This window comes from Carcharodon carcharias, chromosome 6 (genome assembly GCF_017639515.1).
Source record: "Carcharodon carcharias isolate sCarCar2 chromosome 6, sCarCar2.pri, whole genome shotgun sequence".
Classification (NCBI taxonomy): Eukaryota; Metazoa; Chordata; class Chondrichthyes; order Lamniformes; family Lamnidae; genus Carcharodon; species Carcharodon carcharias.
The window spans coordinates 189,798,739-189,818,582 of NC_054472.1; the positions used below are offsets into that span (position 1 = coordinate 189,798,739).

The 19,844-nt window shown below is 42.8% G+C and overlaps 1 protein-coding gene across 1 annotated transcript in view; it reads right to left on the reverse strand.

The window, feature by feature from the left end:
• Window positions 1–19,844, reverse strand: part of LOC121279009 (laminin subunit alpha-3-like) — a 509,546-nt gene that overhangs the window by 248,982 nt on the left and 240,720 nt on the right. The window contains exons 15-17 of the mRNA XM_041189741.1: window positions 18,470–18,607; window positions 14,536–14,588; window positions 6,300–6,402 (exon numbers count right to left, since the gene is read on the reverse strand). Of these exons, the coding sequence (XP_041045675.1) occupies window positions 6,300–6,402; window positions 14,536–14,588; window positions 18,470–18,607 (294 nt within the window). The remainder of the gene's footprint in view (window positions 1–6,299; window positions 6,403–14,535; window positions 14,589–18,469; window positions 18,608–19,844) is intronic.

Consider the following 19,844-nt stretch of genomic DNA (forward strand, 5'->3'; position numbering starts at 1 on the left):
TGAGTGGGTGACCTGATAGAGATCTTTAAAATTATGCAAGGGTTTGATAGGGTAGAAGTAAAGAAAATTTTCCTGCTTGCGAGGAATCCAAAACTAGGGGTCATGAACATAAGATAATCTCTAACCAATGAGGAGCTCAGGAGAAAGTTCTTTACCCAGAAGACGTTAAGGATGTGGAACTCACTATCACACTTAGTAGTTTGAGGCAAGTAGTGCAGATGCATTTAAGGAGAGGCTAGAGAAGCACATGATGGAGAAAGAATTGAAGGTTATATTGAAAGGCTTAGTTGAAATAGGCTGGGAAGAGGTTCGTATGGAGCATAAACAGCAGGATGACCAGTTTGGCTGAATGACCTGAGTCTGTGCCGTAAATTCGATGTAATTCTTTAGTACATATAAACACACTGACAGATGAATTAGGGGCAGGAGTAGGCCACTTGGCTCCTCGAGCCTGTTCTACCATTCAATAAGATTATGGCCAATCTGGTTGTAATATCAAGTCCATGTTCCCAACCACCCCACCCTGATAACCTTTCACCCCCTTGCATATCGAGAATCTATCTACCTCTACCTTAAAACTATTCAAAGACTGCTTTCACAGCCTTTTGAGGAAGAGAGTTCCATAGACTCATGACTTTCTGAGAGAAAAAAATTTTCCTCATCTCCGTTTTAAATGTGCTTCTCCTTATTTTTAAACAGTGGCCCCAAGTTCTAGATAAAAACAAAAAACTGCGGATGCTGGAAATCCAAAACAAAAACAGAATTACCTGGAATGGTTCTGTCGAAGGGTCATGAGGATTCGAAATGTCAACTCTTTTCTTCTCCGCCGATGCTGCCAGACCTGCTGAGTTTTTCCAGGTAATTCTGTTTTTGCCCCAAGTTCTAGATTCTCCAACAAGAGGAAACATCCTTTCCACATCCATCCTGCCAAGAGCCTTCAGGATCTTATATGTTTAAATCAAGTTGCCTCTCACTCTTCTAAACTCCAGCAGACACAAGCCTAGCCTGTCCAACCTTTCCTCATAAGACAACCCGCCCAATTCAGGTATTAGTCTGGTAAACCTTCTTCAAACAGCTTCCAACACTTTTACATCCTTCTTTAAATAAGAAGGCCGATACTGTACACAGTACTCCAGATGTAGTCTCACTCATGCCCTGTATAAACGAAGCATAAACTCTCTACCATAAGACCATAAGACATAGGAGCAGAAACTAGGCTAATCGGCCCATCAAGTCTGCTCCGCCATTTACTCATGGTTGATAAGTTTCTCAACCCCATTCTCCCGCCTTCTCCCCGTAACCTTTGAACCCCTTACCAATCAAGAACCTATCTATCTCGGTCTTAAATACACTCAATGACCTGGCCTCCACAGCCTTCTGTGGCAATGAATTCCATAGATTCACCACTCTCTGGCTTAAGAAGTTTCTCCTCATCTCTGTTCTAAAAGGTCTTCCCTTTACTCTGAGGCTGTGCCCTCGGGTCCTAGTCTCTCCTACAAATGGAAACATCTTCCCCACGTCCACTCTATCCAGGCCTTTCAGTATTCTGTAAGTTTCAATCAGATTCCCCCTCATCCTTCTAAACTCCATCGAGTATAGACCCAGAGTCCTCAAACGTTCCTCATATGTTAAGCCTTTCATTCCTGGGATCATTCTCGTGAACCTCCTCTGGACCCTCTCCAGGGCCAGCAATCTTCCTGAGATACGGGGCCTAAAATTGCTCACAATATTCTAAATGTGGTCTGACCAGAGCCTTATAAAGCCTCTGCAGCACATCCCTGCTTTCATATTCTAGTCCTATCGAAATAAATGCCAACATTGCATTTGCCTTCCTAACTACCAACTCAACCTGCAAGGTAATTTAAGAGAATCCTGGACTAGGACTCCCAAGTCCCTTTGCACTCCAGATTTCTGAATTCTCTCCCCATTTAGTAAAAAGTCTATGCCTCTATTCTTCCTACCAAAGTTCATGACCTCACACTTCCCCACGTTGTATTCCATCTACCACTTCTTTGCCTATTCTCCTAATCTGTTCAAATCCTTCTGCAGCCTCCCCGCCTCCTCAATACTACCTGTCCCTCCACCTATCTTTGTATCATCTGCAAACTTAGCCAGGATGCCATCAGTTCCTTCATCTAGATCATTAATGTATAAAGTGAAAAGTTGTGGTTCCAACACTGACCCCTGCGGAACTCCACCAGTCACCAGCCGCCATCCTGAGAAGGTCCCCCTTATCCCCACTCTCTGCCTCCTGCCAGAAGCCAATCTTCTATCCATGCTAGTACCTTGCCTCTGACACCATGAGCTCTTATCTTACTGAGCAGCCTTCTGTGCGGCACCTTGTCAAAGGCCTTCTGGAAGTCCAAGTAGATAACATCCATTGGCTCTCCTTTGTCTAACCTACTCGTTGCCTACTCAAAGAATTCTAACAGCTTTGTCAGGCATGACCTCTCCTTGATGAAACCATGCTGACTTTGCCCTATTTTACCATGCACTTGCAAGTATTCTGAAATCTCATCTTTAATAATGGACTCTAAAATCTTACCAACGACCAAGGTCAGGCTAATCGGCCTGTAATTTCCTGTCTTTTGCCTCATTCCTTTCTTAACCAGGGGGGTTACATTAGCGATTTTCCAGTCCTCTGGGACCCTCCCTGACTCCAGTGATTCCTGAAAGATCACCACTAACGCCTCCACTATCTCTTCAGCTATCTCCTTCAGAACTCTGGGGTGTAATCCATCTGGTCCAGGTGATTTATCCACCTTCAGACCTTTCCGTTTTCCTAGCACCTTCTCCTTGGTAATGGCCATCATACTCACCTCTGCCCCCTGACTCTCTTGAACTTTGGGGATGTCACTCATGTCTTCCACTGTGAACTACTTTTGTATTCAATTTCCCTCATAATAAACAATGATATCCTATTAGCTTTCCTAATTACCTGCTGTACCTGCAAACTAACCTTTTATGATTCTTGCAATAGGGCACACAGATCCTTCTGCATGTATTCCCCAATTTCCATTCTAATGGAACCTTCTCTGAAATTAGAGAATTTTGGAAAATAAAACCAACGTGTTAATTATCTCACTAGCCACTTCTTTTAAGACCCTAGGATGAAGTCCATCAGGACCCAAGGATTTGTCAGCCGGCAGCTCCAACAATTTGTTCAATACCACTTCCCTGGTGATTGTAAATTTCCCGAGATCCTCACTCCCTTCCATTTCCTGATTTACAGATATTTCTGAGATGTTACTTGTATCCTCTATAGTGAAGGCCAATGAAAAATATCTGTTCAATTCATCTGCCATCTCTTTATTTTCCATTATTAATTCCCCAGATTCACTTTCTGTAGGACCAATGCTCACTTTGTTAACTTTTCTTTTTAAATATCTATAGAAATTCTTACTACCTGTCTTTTTATTTCCAGTTAGCTTTCTCTCATACTCTAATTTTTCCCTCCTTATTAACATTTTTGTCATTCTGGGCTGTTCTTTATAATCTGTCCAATCTTCCGACTAGTCATCCATCTTTGCACAATTATATGCTTTATATTCAAGTTTGGTACTATCTGTAACTTTTTTAGTTAACCACAGACAGTGTGTCCTCCCCTTGGAATTTTTATTTCTCATTGAAATATACCTATACTGTGTATTCTGAAATATCGCCTTAAACTGCTTCTCTAATAACCTATCCCTTAACCTAGTTTGCCAGTTCACTTTAGCTAGCTCTACTTTCATGCCCCACAATTGCCCTTATTTAAGTTTAAAATACAAGTCTTAGAGTCACTCTTCTCTCCCTCAAATTGAATGTATAAATTCAATCATCTTATGATCACTGCCAACTAGGGTTGCCTTCACTATGAGGTCATTAATTAATCCTATCTTGTTGTACAGTACCAGGGGTAGCATTCCGCCCCCTGCCCATTGGGGGTGTTGTGAGGGAGCAGGCGCAAGCGGATGGGTTCCCGATCAGTGGCCCCGGTTGGGGGCGCAGCGCCATTTTACATGGGCAGGCCAATTAAGGTGTGACGTCCGCCTGGAAGCACTATGCGCTCCCTGTGCGGGTGGGGGGGGGGTGGTGGGATTTCCTAAGCCAGGAGTGCGGAGCACACAGATCTCCCTGAGGCAAAGTGCTGCATCAGGGATATTGACTCAAAATTCAAACTTTCATTAAAGGCAGGAAAAAAATACTCTTGACATGTCCCCTCATGTAACACTGTCACATGAGCTGGGACATGTCAATTTCTTTTATTTAGACATTTTATACAAATTTTAATACCCTCATGAAACCTCATCCTGCTTGTGGATGAGGTTTCATGTTTTTCTGAAGGTCGCCTGGGCTCTTCGCTTGCCCGCCAATCTTAAGGTTGGATTGGCAGGTCCATTAATCATTTAAATTACTTTTTTAATGGCCTTAATAGGCCTTTGACAATTCGGCAGGTGCGCAGCTGAATCGGCTGCACGCCCACCAAACTGAAAATCTAAATGACGTGGGGTGACGTTGGGACGCATGCCTGACATCACCTCGCATCATTTTACGTGTCCGCAAGCAGGCCCCGCCCCCCACTCACCAACCAGAAGATGCAGCCCCAGGTCTAGTATAGGCTGCTCTCTGATTGGCTTCAGAAGGTGCTGTTCTAAGAAACTATCCCGAAAACATTCTGTGTCTGACAAGCTCCCATTATTTCCTCCTGATACCCCGTCCGACCATATGGTTACTCATAGGGGGCTTGTACACCACTCCCACCACTGACTTCTTGGCTCTATTGTTTCTCATTTCTATCCAAACTGCCTCTACATCCTGTTTTCCTGAACTTAGGTCATCACTCTCTAATGTGCTAATAATATCAATAATTAATAGAGCAAACCCTCCACATTTTCCTAGCTTCCTGTCCTACCTAAACGTCCCATACCCTTCGATATTCAGGTCCCAACCTATGTCATCCTGCAACCTCTGTAATGGCTATCAGTGCAGACTATTTATTTCTATATGTGCTCTCAGTTCATCTGTTTTGTTTCGAATGCTACATGCATGCAGATACGAAGCCTTTAGTTTTGTCCTTTTATTATTTTTCTAACCTCTAGCCTTATCTTCTGATTTCCTCTGAGAATTGTACTCTCTGTCACTTCCTGTCATGGTCTGATTATCATTTTCCATATTAATACCTTTCTCTCTTACCTTGTCTCTACTCTTTGATTTACCAAATTTGATCCCTTATCCCCACTATTCAGTTTAAAACCTTCTCTACTTCCATAGTTATGCGGCTGGCTAGAAAACTGGTCCCAGCATGGTTCAGATGAAGACATACCGAATGGTACAACTCTCACTTTCCCTCGTACTGGTGCCAGTGCCCCATGAACCAGAACCCACTCCTCCCCCACCAATATTTGAGCCATGTATCCATCTCTCTCATTTTATTTTCCCTATACCAATTTGCACATGGCTCAGGTAATAATCCAGAGATTATTACCTTTGAGGTTCTGTTTTTTTAACTTAGGGCAGAATTTTACACCTTGCGGATGGGTAAGCATGGGGTGAGCGTCCTGACATCACCCTGCACTTGCACTAAGCCCATTAACAGTGCAATTGTCTCCGATTTTTCATGGCCTGTCCAACCTACTGGCAAATTGGCTAGACGGACGTTGCATTTTTCATCAAACCTCATCCAAGTGTGGATGAGGTTTCCGTTATTAAATAAAATTAAAATAAAACTCTGTGGACAGCAATTTTCTCATCTGGTTCAGGTGCCTGATTGTGATGCTTGGACATTTTTTCTCTGATTTTTAAAACTTTATTTCATGGTTTTCGAGTCTGCAGCTCCCTGAGGCAGGAAGATTTTTTTCAGTGCTCAGCCACACCTGCGTTGACATCATTGCCCGCCCTCCTCCTGCCCCACCCCGGCAGTGCTGAGCTCTTCAGCCAGCGTGAAATCGCGGTTGGGGGGGCGATCGCAGTTGGTGGTCCGTTTCCCAGCTGATCCCAGGCCCGCCAATTGTGCCTGCCCAACGAGCTGAACATTCAGGCCTTAGTGCCTAGTTAATCTGTGGCACTATTTTTAGCAGTTATTTGTAGCTGAGTTTGAAAATAATAAGTTTTTTTAGGTTTGTTGAAAGTGTCAATGAGCATTATTCCACAGCAATCAAGTTAAAACTATTGATATCAATTCATAAATATTGAATTATATCAGACATATTTATTGCTAAATATCTCACACATGCAGAGCTCATGAACAGGTACAATGAACAGGTCCACCGCATGGTCCAGCCGTTTTAACCTAGGTAAGAAACACATTGATTACTTACCAATGCAACCATCAGGATTTTGCTCAGCTAGGTTCCAGTAGAGTGACTTACATTGGTCACATTTAGACCCCTCGACATTTGCCAGGCACGGACAGGAACCCTGCTGAACAGGAAATTTACAGGAGACTTATGAGAGTTAAAACATTGTTCATAAGCCAGCTTGTTGTCAGTTCAGTAGCACATTAAAATAATGGACACAGACCTTTTCACAATTTTGCCCGCTATTAGTTACTTATACTTTCCTAAGCTGGGGCTATGCCCTAATCTACATTTATTTTAATAAATATACTGCACATTCGCTTCTCATAAGTTTGAATTTACAAGTTTAAAATCTGTGTATAAAGCAGGGGTTGCCAACTCTGGTTGGACATATTGCTTGAGATTTCAGCACGTGACCTCCTGCCTTGATCCTGCTATTGGTCTCCTGACTTGTCCACAGTTGCAGTTCCTCACCTTCCTATGGCCAAGTGGCAGTCATTACTCAATTGGATGATTCTAGACAGCCAGTCAAACAACAGTTCTTCCCATGCCAATATTTTTTTTATAAATTATTAATTAAAATATGTTCAAAGAAATGTATTTGATAAATGGACAACTTTATACATTTTTTTTTCATTTCACTGACTATTTTTTTCTCGCAGCAAGGTCCTGGAGATTAGTCAGAACTTCCTAGAGACTCCAGGGCAATCCTGGAGGGTTGGCAACCCAGAACATGAACAATGTGCCAGGTGTTTCCCTGTGTAAGTACGGTCAGCCACTTGGAGTTGGCCTGCAAAATCTTTGCTATTTTTACAAGTCATTGCACAGCATTCATAAATTAATACACAGTAAGTATTTCATTAAATACACCTGGTACCAGATTTTAACAGAGGAGGTGGGAATAGGGAGGTGGGTTTGTATCCGGGTCGGAAACCCAGCCCGACTTGGACGTGAACCAGGAGGTCCTTACTATTTTGGCAGAGGCGAGGGGTTAATTGGACAGCTGGCCAATAAGTGGCCGTAGGGGTGGAAATAGAGGCAAATCTCCTTCATAGGAACACAGAACTTAGAGCAGGAGTAGGCCATTTGGCCTTTTGCGCCTGCTCCACCATTCAATATGATCATGGCTGATCTGGTTGTAGTCTCAGCTCCACCTTCCTGTCTGCCTCCAATAATCCTTGATTCCTTAATCTTTCCAAAATCTATCTAACTCAGTCTTGAATAAATTCAAAGATCCAGCCTCCACTACTTTCTGGGGAAGAGAATTCCACATACTAACACCCCTCTGAGAGAACAAATTCTCCTCATCTCAGTCTTAAAAGGAAGACCTCTTATTTTTAAACTGTGTCCCCTACAAGAGGAAACATCATCTGGGTATCCACCCTGTCAAGTTCCACCAAGATCTTATATATTTCAACATGATGAACACGATGTGCTCTTATCTTGTAAAGTAAGCTCTCGCTCTTCTAAACTCCAAGGCATATAGGACCAACCTGATCAACCTTTCTTCACAGGATAAATGCTTCATCTCAGAAATGAGTCAAGTGAACCTTCTCTGAACTGATTCTAGTGCAATTATACCCTTATTCAGATAAGGAGGCCAAAACTGTACACAGTACTCCAGATGTGGTCTCACCAAGGTCCTGTACAGCTGCATTAAAATATCCCCACTTTTATATGCTATTCCCCTTGCAATAAATGCCAACATTCTATTTGCCTTCTTAATCACTTTCTGTGCCTGTATGCTAATTTTTTGTGATTCATATACCAGGACACCTAGATCCCTCTGTATCACCGAGTTCTGCAATCTCTCTCCATTCTAATAGTATACTGCTTTACTATTCTTCCTGCCAAAGTGAAGACATTGACATTTACCCACGTTATTATATTCCATCTGTCAAGTTTTGCCCACTCACTTAACCTGTCTATATCCCTTTGCAGATTCTCTACCTCCTCTTCACAACTTGCTTTCCTACCTACCTTGGTGTCATCGGCAAATTTAGTGACCATACATTCAGTCCTTTCATCCAAGTCATTGATATTGATTGTAAATAGTTAAGGCACTGTTCTTTGTGGTCACTCCACTAGTTACAACTTGGGCTAATCTGAAAAAGACTCAGTTATCCCTACCGTTTGCTTCCTGTTAGCTAACCAGTCCTTAATCCATGTTAATATTTTACCCCCTACACCATGTGCTCTTATCTTGTATAGTAATCTTTGTTATGGTACCTTATCAAATGTCTTTTGGAAATCTAGGTACACCACATCTACCGGTTCCCCTTTATATACTTGAAATGTTACTTTGTCAAAAAGCTCTAATAGATTAGTTAAACACAATTTCCGTTTCACAAAGCCATGTCGGGTCTGCCTGATCACATCGTGAATTTCTAAGTATCCTGCTATAACCTCCTTAATAATGGATTCTAGCACTTTCTCTGTGACAGGTGTCAGGCTAACTGGCCTATAGTTTCCTATTTTCTGTCTCACTCGTTTCTTGAACTATTTTCCAATCCAATGGGACCATTGCAGAAGCTAAGGAATTTTGGAAGATTATAACCAATGCATCTAATATCAGTGCAGCCACTTCTTTTAAGACTCTAGGACGCAGGCCATCCGGTCCTGAGGGCTTGTCAGCCTTTAGATCTAATAGTTTTGCTGGCACCTTTTCCCTGGTGATCATGATTGTTTTAACTTCATCCCTCGTCCTATCACTTGTTGATTGTCAACTTTGGGAAGTTTTCCAAGTCTTCTAATGTGAAGACAGACACAAAAATACGTGTTCACCAACACCGCCATTTCTTTGGTTTTCATTTCCAATACCCCAGACTCACTGGGTGAGATTTTCCGTGCCCACTGGCATCAGGCGTGTAAGCGGACAAATGGCAAGAAATCAGTTTCACAACATAATGAAACCAGTTTGCAATCGTCTACTCTGCCCATCAATGGTGGGCTGCATTTTTTTTTACGTTGAATGTCAGAAACCTCATTGTAATACATTGCCAGAGTCATCCCCCCAACACTGGATCATCTGAGCATGTCTGTGTGCAAACTTTCACAACTGTACATAAGCAACTTGCACCTGGCAAGCTGCACTTTGCTCAGGACTTCGAAGTTTGTTTGCCTACCTTGCTTCGGACACCACTCAAAGCCATCAGCACCAGGCTTCGCAGACAGCACCACATCACTTTTAGGGGGCTCACGGGCAGGTCTCTGCCCACCAGATCAGCCACAAAGCTTTTCAATGGCTGCAGGGCTAGGACTTGCTTGGGGAAGTGGGGATAGTGGCCTCAGGCAAGGGAAGAGACTGCAAGGCAAAGGCTGTACTGGGGAAGGGAGGTATCCCAGGGCATGCGTCGGGGCACAAGTTGATCTCTGCAAGTGGCCTCAAGATGGTGACAGCTGAGGAGGCAGTCTCCAGGGGAGATGAGGCCAGTTGGAGATGTGAGGGTGTGTGTGAGAAATTGAGTGGTGATGTCCCTTGAGCTGGCAGTGAGTGAGATGCCAGTGAATGTGTGATGAGCTTGAGTATGTGAGTTTAGAGTGATGAGATGGTTGCCTTACCCTGGCTGTGTGGACGAGATCATTCATCCTCTTTCTGCATTGGATGGCCAACCTTTTCTGTGCAGCATTGGCACTGATCACCACTGCCATCACCTACCAAGCCGGAGTAGTAATGTTGCCGCCCTTCCTACAGCCAGAGCGGTGGTAGACGACATCACAGCCGGCCTCCACGGCATCCAATAGCCGTACAAGGGGCATGTCACTAAACCAGAGGATTGCAGTCTTCTTGCCTTTCGGAGCCATGTCTTCTTTACCTGTCCTGGGCTGTAAGCACTGAGAGGTGTGTGCACGGCTGCACTTTAAATGTGGCACCCGGCGTGAGAAAGTGGCAAGGACCCCGCTCGCCATCAAAACGGCGTGTTTCCTGGGATTGCATGATTAATGAGGTGGGATTGGGATGATACAGCGTGAAAAGCTGCCATTGCGGCCAGTGAGTAAAATGTCCTACTGTACTTAGTACAAATCTAGGACGGTTCCGCCTACTCTCTAGAGCAACAACACTGGTTTTAGTTACTATTTTCCTCTTCAAATACTTGTAGAAACTTTTACTAACTCTTTTTATATTACTAGCTAGCTTTCTCTCATACTCTGCTCTCTGCCTCTTTAATATCTTTTTAGCCATTCTTTGCTGGTCCTTAAACTCTGTTCAATCCTCTGAGTGACCACTAATCTTTGCAGATTTGTACAGTGTTTCTTTCAATTTAATATGATTCTTTAACTTCCACACAGATGGTGCATCCTTCGCAAAGAGCATTTTTTAATCACTGCGATAAATACTTGCTGAGCGCTATTAATATCTCTTTAAAAGTCAGCCAGTGCAATTCTACTGTGCTACATTTTAACTGAGTTTCCCATTTCACCGTAGATAGCTCTGCCATCATACCTCAGAGTTACCCTTATTTAGGTTTAAACCACTAGTCATGGACCCACACTTCTCGCTTTCAAACTGAATGTGAAATTCTATCATATTATGATCACTGTCACTTACAGACTCCTTTACCAAGAGTTATTAATTAATCCTGACTTATTGCACATTATCAGGTCAAGGACAGGATGCTCCCTGCTTGGCTCTAGAACATTATTGCACAATACCAAGTCTAGGACAGCATGCTCCCTGCTTGGCTCTAGAACATATTGGTTGAAGAAATTGTCCCAAAAACATTCAGTGATTTCCAGATTTAAATGTGCAAAGACAGCCATTGCTGTGGCTGCCATTTCAAGACTTCTGAAATGGCTTACAACTTATGCCATGATGTTTCAGGAGAGCTAGAGCCAAGGCAGGGTGCCCCTTGACCTCGACCTGGAGACCATGGCTGAGGTCATTAGTGAGAGGAGGGTGGAAGGAGGATGTCACCTGCCTAGACCAAGAGGGCCTGAAATAGTGAGCAACGGAAGAGTCACACAGAGGACATTGGTGCAGTGTAGCAAAAGGTTCAATGGCCTCATATGCTCTGGCAAGGCAAGTGCAATTTCCAATCATTAGGACAACTCTTGGGTATAGACCCTACACCACTCACAGCAGCTGAGAAGCCACAGGACTCATGCTGCTCCTCAACATTGGAGGAGTGTTTGCCCAGGACACTCACTTACCCCTCGGAGCCATAATCTTCTGAGGACATGCCAATATTGAAACATGATGCTTCTAAGGATGTTTTTTTTAAATTATTTTCATGGGATGTGGGCATCACTGGCTAGGCCAGCATTTGTTGCCCATCCCTAATTTCCCTTGAACTGAATGGCTTGCTAGGCAATTTCAGAGTCAGTTAAGAGTCAACCACATTGCTGTACGATTGGAGTCACATGTAGGATGTACCATTTTGGAGGGAGGTGATGGCGCAGTGGTATTGTCGCTGAACTAGTAATCCAGAGACCCAGGGTGTTGCTCTGGGGACCTGGATTCAAATCCTGCCCCGGTGGAATGCTGCCATGGTGGAATTTGAATTCAATAAAAATCTGGAATTAAAAGTCTAATGATGACCATGAAACCATTGTTGATTGTTGTAGGGAAGGAAAGCTGCTATCCTTACCTGGTCTGGCTCACATGTGACTCCAAACCCACATGTGGTTGGCTCTTAAATGCCCTCTGATCAAGGGAATTAGGGATGGGCAATAAAGGCAATTAAGGATGGGCAATAAAGGCTGGTCTAGCCAGCGACACCCACATCCCATAAATGATTTTTTTTAAGAAGTAAGGATGGCAGATTTCCTTCCCTAAAGGACATTAGTGAACCAGATGGGCTTTTATGACAATCGACAACAGTTTCAAGGTCATTATTAGACTTTTTAATTACAGATTTTAAAAAAAATCTGTCATGGTGGGATTGTGAACCTGGGTCCTCAGAGCATTATCCTGGGTTTCTGGATTATCAGTCCAGTGACAATACCACTACATCACAACCTCCCCTTGCAAAACTGCCAATGTAACACCCTTTTTCAAAAAGGAAGGGAGACAAATAACAGGTAACTACAGGCCAGTTAGCTTAACATTCATCATTGGGAAAATGTTGGAGTCTATTGTAAAGGATGTAATAGCAGAGCATTTAGAAATGCATAATCTAATCAAGCAGAGTTAGCATGGCTTCATGGATGGGAAATCATGCCTGAAAAATTTATTAGAATTCTTTGAGGAAGTATCAAGCAGGATAGATAAAGGGGAACTGGTAGATGTAATATATTTGGATTTCCAAAAGGCAATTGATAAGGTATCACACATAAGGCTGCTTAATAAGATAGGAGCCCATGATATTGGGGATAGTATATTATTATGAATAGAGGACTGGCTAACTAATAGATGATAGAGAGTTGGGATACGGGAAGCATTTTCAACTTGGTAACCTATGACTAATGGAGTGCCACAGGGATCAGTGCTGGGGCCACAATTATTTACATTATATATTAATTACTTGGATGAGGGAAACAAATGTACTATTGCCACGTTTGCGGATGACACAAAAATAGGTGGGAAGGCAAGTGGTGAGGATGACACAAAGAGTCTACAGAGGGATACAGACAGTTAAGTGAGTGGGAAAAATGTAGCAGATTGAATATAATGTGGGAAAGTGTGAGGTTATGCACTCTGGAAGGAATAATAGAAGAGCTGAATATTATTTAAATGGAGAAAGACTAAAGAAAGCTGCAGCACAGAGGGATTTGGGGGTCCTTGTGTATGAATCACAAAAAGCTAGCATATAAGTTCAGCAGGTAACAGGGAAGGCAAATTGAATGTTGGCCTTTAGGGGGCTTGACAGGGTAGATGATGAGAGGTTGTTTCCCCTTGTGGGAAAGTCTAGGACCAGAAGACATAATCTCAGAGTGAGGGGTTGCCCATTTAAAACAGAGATGAGGAGGAATTTCTTCTCTCAAAGGTTAGTGAACCTGTGGAATTCTTTACCACAGAGGGCTGCAGAGGCTGGGTTGTTAAGTATATTCAAGGCTGAGGTAGACAGATTTTTAATCCGTAAGGGAATCAAGGGTTATGGGGAAAAGGCAGGAAAGTGTAGTTAAGGATTATCAGATCAGCCAAAATCTCATTAAATGGTGAAGCAGATACGATGGGCCGAATGGCCTACTTCTGCTCTTATGTCTTATGGTCTTATATTGGAGAATGCAGCATCAAATCTTACTAGTACACCGTCCATGAGGGCAGACACATTCACCTTGGCGGGTCCTTGCATGCAGATACGGGGGCACTGGATGAGATGCAGAGCACTCATGTGTGGGAGGAGGCATCAGAGGCAGATACATCTTCAAACAGTAGCCCCCCCCCCACCCCCGCACCCTTCTTGGCGCTCAGTTGGAGTCCTGACAGCCTTGCCCTTCACTCCAATGCCCACGCGATGACCCCCCTGAACTGGCAAAGTTCTTAATGTCAACCTATGATGACAATTTTTCCTTCAAAGAGGGAAGCCCTTTCAGCTCTTATCAGCCTTTAGGCTTTTATCCTCAGAAACTTCTCTTGCCTGACTAACTCATGCCTGATTTGACCCATGTCTGCTTTTAGCCAGTCTGAGACAGGCCAGTACTGAAAGTTGCCTGGAAGAACTGAGAGTCAGCTCTGAAGAAGAGTCATACGAACTCGAAACGTTAACTCTGTCTTTCTTTCCACAGATGATGTCAGACCTGCTGAGATTTTCCAGCATTTTTGTTTTTGTTTCAGTACTGAGAGCTTGCTGCCTCCACAAAATTTCGAGGCAGGTAAAAAGAGGGGATTTTTGACCTCAGCTGGCCTTACCCATGAATGCAGGCAAGTTCTCAGATTTACCCTCCCCTGTGCTCATGAAAATCTACAATGGTGATGTCAGTGCCATTTTTTTCGATCGCCCTCCTCCATTCAGACCTGATAGCAGCAGCGAAATTCTGGCCCCTGGACTGTGCCAGTGAGTCTTGCAGCCGCAAATAGAATTTGAAACTCACACGCATTTGTGAGAACAATATTCGGACTTTTCCCTCTATGTACAAGTTTGCTGGTGCTTATCTAAACTGCACTTGAAAACACATTTGCTTAAGTCATTACTCGTTTGATCTGGTGCAGTTGGATCTGAGCTACTGCAGAAACCAGAGATGTGAAGCAGTAATCATTGGCAACGGTCCATTAACTCCCAGAATGGGGCCGATCTCTGCAGCAATCCAACTAATATCAGTGCCAGAAATACATTCCAGTCCCATGTATTTTAACTACAAAAACACAAATACTTACAAAACGAGGTGAAGGAACATGACTTGCTGTACCAGCTGAATGGCAGTCAGTAACTGAAAAGAATACCACAAATTAGGAACAGAAATATTCAATAATATGAAATACCTCATAACAAATGCTAAATAACACACACTATCTCTTACTCTGTGCACACACTGACATCCAGCTTGGTTTTGTAATAATGATTACATTTTTGATACAACAGTAGAATGATAGAATCATATGGGACGGAACTAGGCCATTCAGCCCATCAACCTATTCTGTCATTCAATTAGGTCCTGGTTGATCTGTAAGTCAAATCCAATTGCCTAGCTTGGTTTTGTGACACTTAATTCACTGACCCAACAAAAATCTATTAATCTCAGTTTTGACATTCACAATTGATCCCCCAGCCTCAACAGCTTTTTGGGGAGTTCCAGATTTCTATTACCCTTTGTACAAACAAGTGCTTCCTGACATTACTCCCTGAACAGCTTAGCCCTATCTTTAAGACTATTCCCCTTGTTCCAGACTCTCCCCATCAGAGGAAATAATTTCTCTCTACCTATTAACTTCTTCAATCATCTTAAACTATTCAATTAGATCACCGCTTAATTTTCATACTATCTGAACATGTGGCAGAAACAGATTCAACGGGAACATTCAAAAGGGAATTGGGTAAATATTTGTGAGAAAACGCCAATGCCTTAAAAACAAGTTGTATTTATATATTTCCTTTAACATTGTAAAATATCAGAACACACTTCACAGGAGCATTATAACACAAAATTTGACATCAAAACACCCCACATAAGGAGATATTAGGGCAGGTGACCAAAAGCTTGGTCAAAGGCGCAGATTTTAAGGAGTGTCTCAAAGGAGGAGAGAGAGGAGGAGAGGTGGAGAGGTTTAGGGAGGGAATTCCAGAGCTTAGGACCTCAGGCAGCTTAAGGCATGGGCACCAATGGTGGACCAATTAAAATTTGGGGATTTTAAAACAAACCCCAGCAGCTGGTGTGATAGTGGTACATATACAGTTAATATTTTGTCAGTAAATTGCTTTTAATTCAAAAAGGGAGGAAGATAAAAATATTGGTAACTATAGCCAGGTAGCTTAACATCTGTCATTGGGAAAATGTTAAAGTCTATTCACACAGAATCACAGTGCAGAAGAGGCCCTTCGGCCCATCGAGTCTGCACCGACACGTGAGAAACACCTGACCTACCTACTTAATCCCATTTACCAGCACTTGGCACGTAGCCTTGGATGTTATGGTGTGCCAAGTGCTCATCCAGGTACTTTTTAAAGGATGTGAGGAAACCCGCCTCCACCACCCTCCCAGGCAGCGCATTCCAGACCATCACGACCCTCTGGTTAAAAAAGTTTTTCCTTACATCCACCCTAAACCTCTTGCCCCACACCTTGAACTTATGTCCCCTCGTGACTGACCCTTCAACTAAGGGGAACAGCTGCTCCCGATCCACCCTGTCTATGCCCCTCATAATCTTGTACACCTCGATCAGGTCGCCCCTCAGTCTTCTCTGCTCCAACGAAAACAACCCAAGTCTATCCAACCTCTCTTCATAACTTAAATGTTTCATCCCAGGCAACATCCTGGTGAATCTCCTCTGCACCCCCTCCAGTGCAATCACAACCTTCCTATAATGTGGCGACCAGAACTGCACACAGTACTCCAGCTGTGGCTTCACCAAAGTTCCATACAACTCCAACATGATCTCCCTACTTTGTAATCTATGCCTCGATTGAGAAAGGCAAGTGTCCCATATGCTTTTTTTACCACCCCACTAACGTGCCCGTCTGCCTTCAGAGATCTATGGATATACACACCAATGTCCCTTTGTTCCTCACAACTTCCTAGTGCCATGCCGTTCATTGAATACTTCCCTGTCAAATTACTCCTTCCAAAGTGTATCACCTCACAAAGGATATTATAAAGGATGTAATAGCAGAGCATTTAGAAATGCACAATATAATCAAGCAGAGTCAGCATGGCTTCATGTAGGGGAAATCATGCCTGAAAAATTTATTAGAATTCTTTGAGGAAGTAACAAGCAGGATAGATAAAGGGGAACTGGTAGATGATATATATTTGGATTTCCAAAAGGCGTTTGATAAGGTACTGCACAAAAGGCTACTTAATAAGATAAAACCCATGGTATTGGAGGTAGTATATTAGCATGGTTAGATGATTGGCTAACTAATAGAAGACAAAGAGTTGGGATAAAGGGGGCATTATAAGGATGGCAACCTGTCACTAGTAGAGTGCCACAAGGATCAGTGCTGGGGCCTCAATTATTTACAATATATATTAATGACTTGGATGTGGGAAATGAATGTACTGTCACCAAGTTTGTGGATGACAAAAATAAGTGGGAAGGCAAGTGGTGAGGATGACACAAAAAGTCTAAAGAGGGACATAGACAGGTTAAGTGTGTGGGCAAAAACTTGGCAGATGGAATATAATGTGGGAAAATGTGAGGTTATGCACTTTGTCAGGAAGAGTAGAAGAGCTGAATATTATTTAAATGGAGAAAGACTGAAGAACGCTGCAGCACAGAGGGATTTGGGGGTCCTTGTGCATGAAACACAAAATGCTAGCATACAAGTTCAGCAGGTAATAGGGAAGACAAATGGAATGTTGACATTAATTTCAAAGGGAATGGAATATAAAAATAGGGAAGTCTTGACAAAACTATACAAGGCACTAGTTAGACTACACCTAGAATACTGTGAACAAGTTTGGTCCCTTTATCTAAGGAAAGCTATACTGGCATTAAAGGCAGTCCAGAGAAGGTTCACTCAGTTGATCCCGGGGTATGGAGGGATTTTCTTATGAGAGGTTGAGTAGGTTTGGCCTGTACTCATTGGAGTTTAAAAGAATGAAAGGCGACCTTATTGAAACATATAAGGTTCTTCGGGGGCTTGGCAGGGTAGATGCTGAGAGGTTATTTCCCTTTCTGAGAGAGTACAGGACCAGAAGACATAATCTCAGAGTAAGGAGGTGCCCATTTAAAACAGAGATGAGGAGGAATTTCTTCTCTCAGAGGGTAGTGAACCTGTGGAATTCTTTACCGCAGAGGACTGTAGAGGCTGGGTCGTTAAGTATATTCAAGGCTGAGGTAGACAGATTTTTAATCAGCAAGGGAATCAAGGGTTATGGGGAATAGGCAGAAAAGTGAAGTTGAGGATTATTAGATCAGCCATGATGTCATTGAATGGCAGAGCAGACTTGATGCGCCGAATGGCATACTTCTGCTCCTGTGTCTTATGGTCTTATTTAAAAAGATGAATATGTGTTAAGAATGAAATCAAGGTTAGAATCGCAAGTTCTGCTGGGACTACGGAAATGCTGTCTGTTGAATGCAATTAGTCAGCATCGAACATTCTTCTAATGTCTGTTAGATTGATACCAGTAGCCAACGAAGGATTTCACAGAAATTTATTTCTTAGATCTAATGCCTGTTATTGTTCATCTCTCCAACAGAATAAAAGAATGAAATTTTCATCGAGATAAATTGCATGTTGATGAGAATCATGAAATTATAGACCACAGAAGTAGGCCATTGAGCTGGCTGTGCCTGTGCCTGCTCTTTGAAAGAGCAATCCAATTAGTTCCACTGCCCTCACTCTTTCCAATTGCCCTGCAAATTTTTCCTTTTCATATAAAGTATTTTCAAAAAAATCATAAGCTACTGGTGTCCCATTTGGCAAAAAGGACTCAGTGATGTTTAGTACGAGTTACAGATATGGCAAAAGGTGAATCGGTGGATGTGACAGAAGTTTAAGCAACCTCCATACTGCTACCTGCAGCACCTATTGAAAATTTCCTACTTTAAATTAATTACAACAAAATTACAGCTTTTAATTGTAACACAAACAAGCAATCTCTCACAGGAGCAATAGTAATATACAACAATAATAAAAAAATGCTACCTTGACAAGTAGGGAAGTTGTACACTTCTGGGACACAAGTATCACAGCGCTGTCCAGTGACATGTGGCCGGCAGTTACACTTTCCAGTGATCTGGTCACATTCAGAATTATAAGAGCCATCAGCAGAACACTCACATGCTTTTAAAAAGAGAAAGCAAAAATATTCACATTACTGAAGAAGAAGCCAAACACTCTGACCTAGATATTCAGCCGCATGTCACAGTCTCTTAAGCCTTCAATATGGCAAGCTGGGAACATCAGCACATTTCAAACCAGGGATGCACCAGCTACCAGATTGGTAAATGCCAATTTTTAAAAAAAATCGATGTTAAGCCCCATGTGTTTAAGGCCCCCAGTTTAAGAGTGTTATTCCCCTGAGGAACTCAGTAAAACAAGGACTACGTGCAGTCTAGCAGATGCTCTTCCCCTCACCCCACGATAGCTTCCACCATCCTCCTGGCTCCCTCTTCCTGTCTTCAGTCCAATTATCAATCAAGCTGAACTGATGATCTGACTGTTACACTCTGCACTTTACCAGCTCAATGAAAATCAGGCTCAAGGCCCAATTTTGAGTGCATTGAGTGGGATCGTTCTTTCAGGCCTAACTCCAGATTTATAGTTCTAAAAACACTGCTCAAAGTACAAAGGAACGGGAAGTATATCTCGAATGAATTTGTAGACAGAATTACTGAATCTCACAGCACAGTAGGAGACTATACGGCCCATCTTGCCTGTGCAGGCTCTTTTTATTATTCTTTCATTGGTTGTGAGTGTCGCTGGCAAGGCCAGCATTTATTGTTCATCCTTTATTGCCCTTGAGAAGGTGGTGGTGAGCCGCATTCTTGAAACACTATAGACCATATGGTGTAAGTACATCCACAGTGCTGTTCGAGTGTGAGATCCAGGTTTTTGACACAACGACAGTGAAGGAAAAAGAATATAGTTCCAGGTTAGGATGGTGTGTGATTTGGAGAGGAACTTGCAGATGGTGGTGTTCCCATACATCTGCTGCCCTTGTCCTTCTAGGTGGTAGAGGTCACGGGTTTGGATGATGCTGTTGATGGCGACTTGGCAAGTCGCAACAGTGCATCATGTAGATGGTACATATTGCTGACCCAGTGTGCACAACCTGAGTTGCCACCTATCAACCCAAGCCTGAACATAATCCAGGTCTAGCTGCATGCAGACATGGACTGCTTCATTATCTGAGGAGTTGCAAATCCAACTGAACAATGTACAATCATCAGTGAACATCTCAATTTCTGACGTTATGATATGGAAGAAAGATCATTAATGAAGCAAATGAAGGTGTTTGGATCTAGGACACTACCCTGAGGAACTCCTGCAGTGATGTCCTGAAACTGAGATGATTGGC